The sequence below is a fragment of the Cebus imitator genome, unplaced genomic scaffold (genome assembly GCF_001604975.1).
Source record: "Cebus imitator isolate Cc_AM_T3 unplaced genomic scaffold, Cebus_imitator-1.0 Scaffold583, whole genome shotgun sequence".
Classification (NCBI taxonomy): Eukaryota; Metazoa; Chordata; class Mammalia; order Primates; family Cebidae; genus Cebus; species Cebus imitator.
In genome coordinates this window covers 965,735-967,904 of record NW_016107898.1, presented here as the reverse complement: position 1 = coordinate 967,904, position 2,170 = coordinate 965,735, and the positions used below count along the sequence as shown (strand labels likewise).

At 45.3% G+C, this 2,170-nt stretch overlaps 1 protein-coding gene across 1 annotated transcript in view; it reads left to right on the top strand.

The window, feature by feature from the left end:
- PITRM1 (pitrilysin metallopeptidase 1) overlaps window positions 1-2,170 on the top strand; it is a 46,710-nt gene that overhangs the window by 15,600 nt on the left and 28,940 nt on the right. The window contains exons 5-6 of the mRNA XM_017516396.2: window positions 628-742; window positions 825-921. Of these exons, the coding sequence (XP_017371885.1) occupies window positions 628-742; window positions 825-921 (212 nt within the window). The remainder of the gene's footprint in view (window positions 1-627; window positions 743-824; window positions 922-2,170) is intronic.

Sequence of the window (2,170 nt, the reverse complement as noted above, 5' to 3'; positions counted from 1 at the left end):
AGTAGAGACGAGGTTTCACCATGTTGACCAGGATGGTCTCGATCTCTTGACCTCGTGATCCACCCGCCTCGGCCTCCCACAGTGCTGGGATTACAGGCTTGAGCCACCGCGCCCGGCCTAAAAAACTAGCATTTTAAGAAAAGGTCTGTGAACTTTTCCCTCAAAGGTTCAAAACGGTTTTCTCTTGGGGATATCACTGGAATGCCAGGCTTCCAGAGTTACCAGTAATGTTGGTATTTGAGTTTTAGTAAGACTCACGATAGTGGATAGGCTGCTGATGTGAACAGTGTGTTCCGTGAGGGAGTGAGATTGGAGAACAGGTTAAATCCATGCTCTTAGGGAATGAGGTCATCGTTGTAGATGTATGAGAGTCTCTGGAGAAACTTGACGAATGAGCCCTGGTGCTCATTGAGTGCAGATCCTGAGACAGGTCTGGGAAAGCAGCACTTGGAGTTAGGAGCTGGGACAGCTGCTGAGGCTGGGGGCCAGAGCGCAGGGCCACTGCCTGTGTCCCAAGAATAGCTACAACTTATTGTCTGTAGGACAAAGGGGAAGTGAGGCTTAAGAGTCAATAATTTTAGTAGGAATCTGTTACATTTTAAGTTTTCTGTTTTCACTTGTACCCAGCTAGTGATTACACCCTGTATCCATTTTCCACACAAAATCCCAAGGACTTTCAGAATCTCCTCTCGGTGTATTTGGATGCCACTTTTTTCCCATGTTTACGAGAGCTGGATTTCTGGTATGTAATGAATGATTCATTAGTTGGTACAGGCTTGAGTATTTGAGTCACTATCAGCTTATAATTATTTGTTTGTCCTCAGGCAGGAAGGATGGCGGCTGGAACATGAGAATCCCAGCGACCCCCAGACACCCTTGGTCTTTAAAGGAGTCGTCTTTAATGAGATGAAGGGAGTGTTTGTAAGTTTTCTTCCTTTTTTGTGTTGTGTTCAGCGTACCTTACCCATGTACAATATTGTCATATAGATGCATTTGGAAGATGGTTAACTTTTATTTAATGTTCTCATCATAGGTGATACCTTCTTTAATTAGCTGAGGTCAGTGCTGTGAACAGAGTCATGGGGGTACCAGAGCCAGGCTATTCCTCCCAGGGGTCTCAGACCGTGTCTGGGAATCCCTGTGTATGATCCGCAGGAAGGCTGGGAGATAAAAGCTATTTTCATACCACTACCAAGACATCGTCTTTTTCACTCATTCTTGCCCAAGTGCACGGTGAACTTTTTAGAGGCCACATGGCATGGTGTGTGACACACAGCGAGCTGGATACAGAGCAAGTGGGAGAGTCCAGCTTTACCTCTGAGCCAGACGCTACAGAGATTGCAAGAAAGGCAACACAGCACCACTCTAAGTAGTCAGTTTTTTACTTTGAGAAATATTTTTCAAAAATATTTATATTAACATGTAATGATGGCTTACCTTAAGGAATAAGTATTTTTTAAATGTCTCAGCTTTAATTTAGAATACAGAAAAATTATATAAACAGGCACCTACATAGGCAAAAGAAGCCTATGTAATCAAAAGCTGTTTGGGTTCTCATTAAAACCTGTTTATACCTAGCGTTCCATTGTTGGAATGCTAAGCTTGTGGGAGTTATTTATATTCCTACGGCACAAGGTCATTGCCAAGGTCTGAGTTTTTACACAAAAAATTGCAACCTCAGGCATAAATGGGTTAGTTTTTCAGAGTGTAAAGGAGTCTTGAGACCATTTTGGATTAAGAGCTGCTGTCCTGCGCCCATGTCTTCGTGTCCCCTTGTGATTTTGACAACCTACCTGTCCTGATGTCCGAGGCTTGTGGGTAGCCTGCTCCCTGATTCCCATGGCCTCTCAGCTGGTGAACCATGTCTTGTCTTTTCATACTCAATTTAGGGGTCTTCCAAGACATCTTTTTAAAAATCTAGTTGGAGGCCGGGCGCAGTGGCTCAAGCCTGTAATCCCAGCACTTTGGGAGGCCGAGGCGGGTGGATCACGAGGTCAAGAGATCGAGACCATCTGGGCAACATGGTGAAACCCTGTCCCTACTGAAAATACAAAACATTAGCTGGGCATGGTGGTGCGTGCCTGTAATCCCAGCTACTCAGGAGGCTGAGGCAGGAGAATTGCCTGAACTCAGGAGGCGGAGGTTGCGGTGAGCTGAGATCGCGCCATTG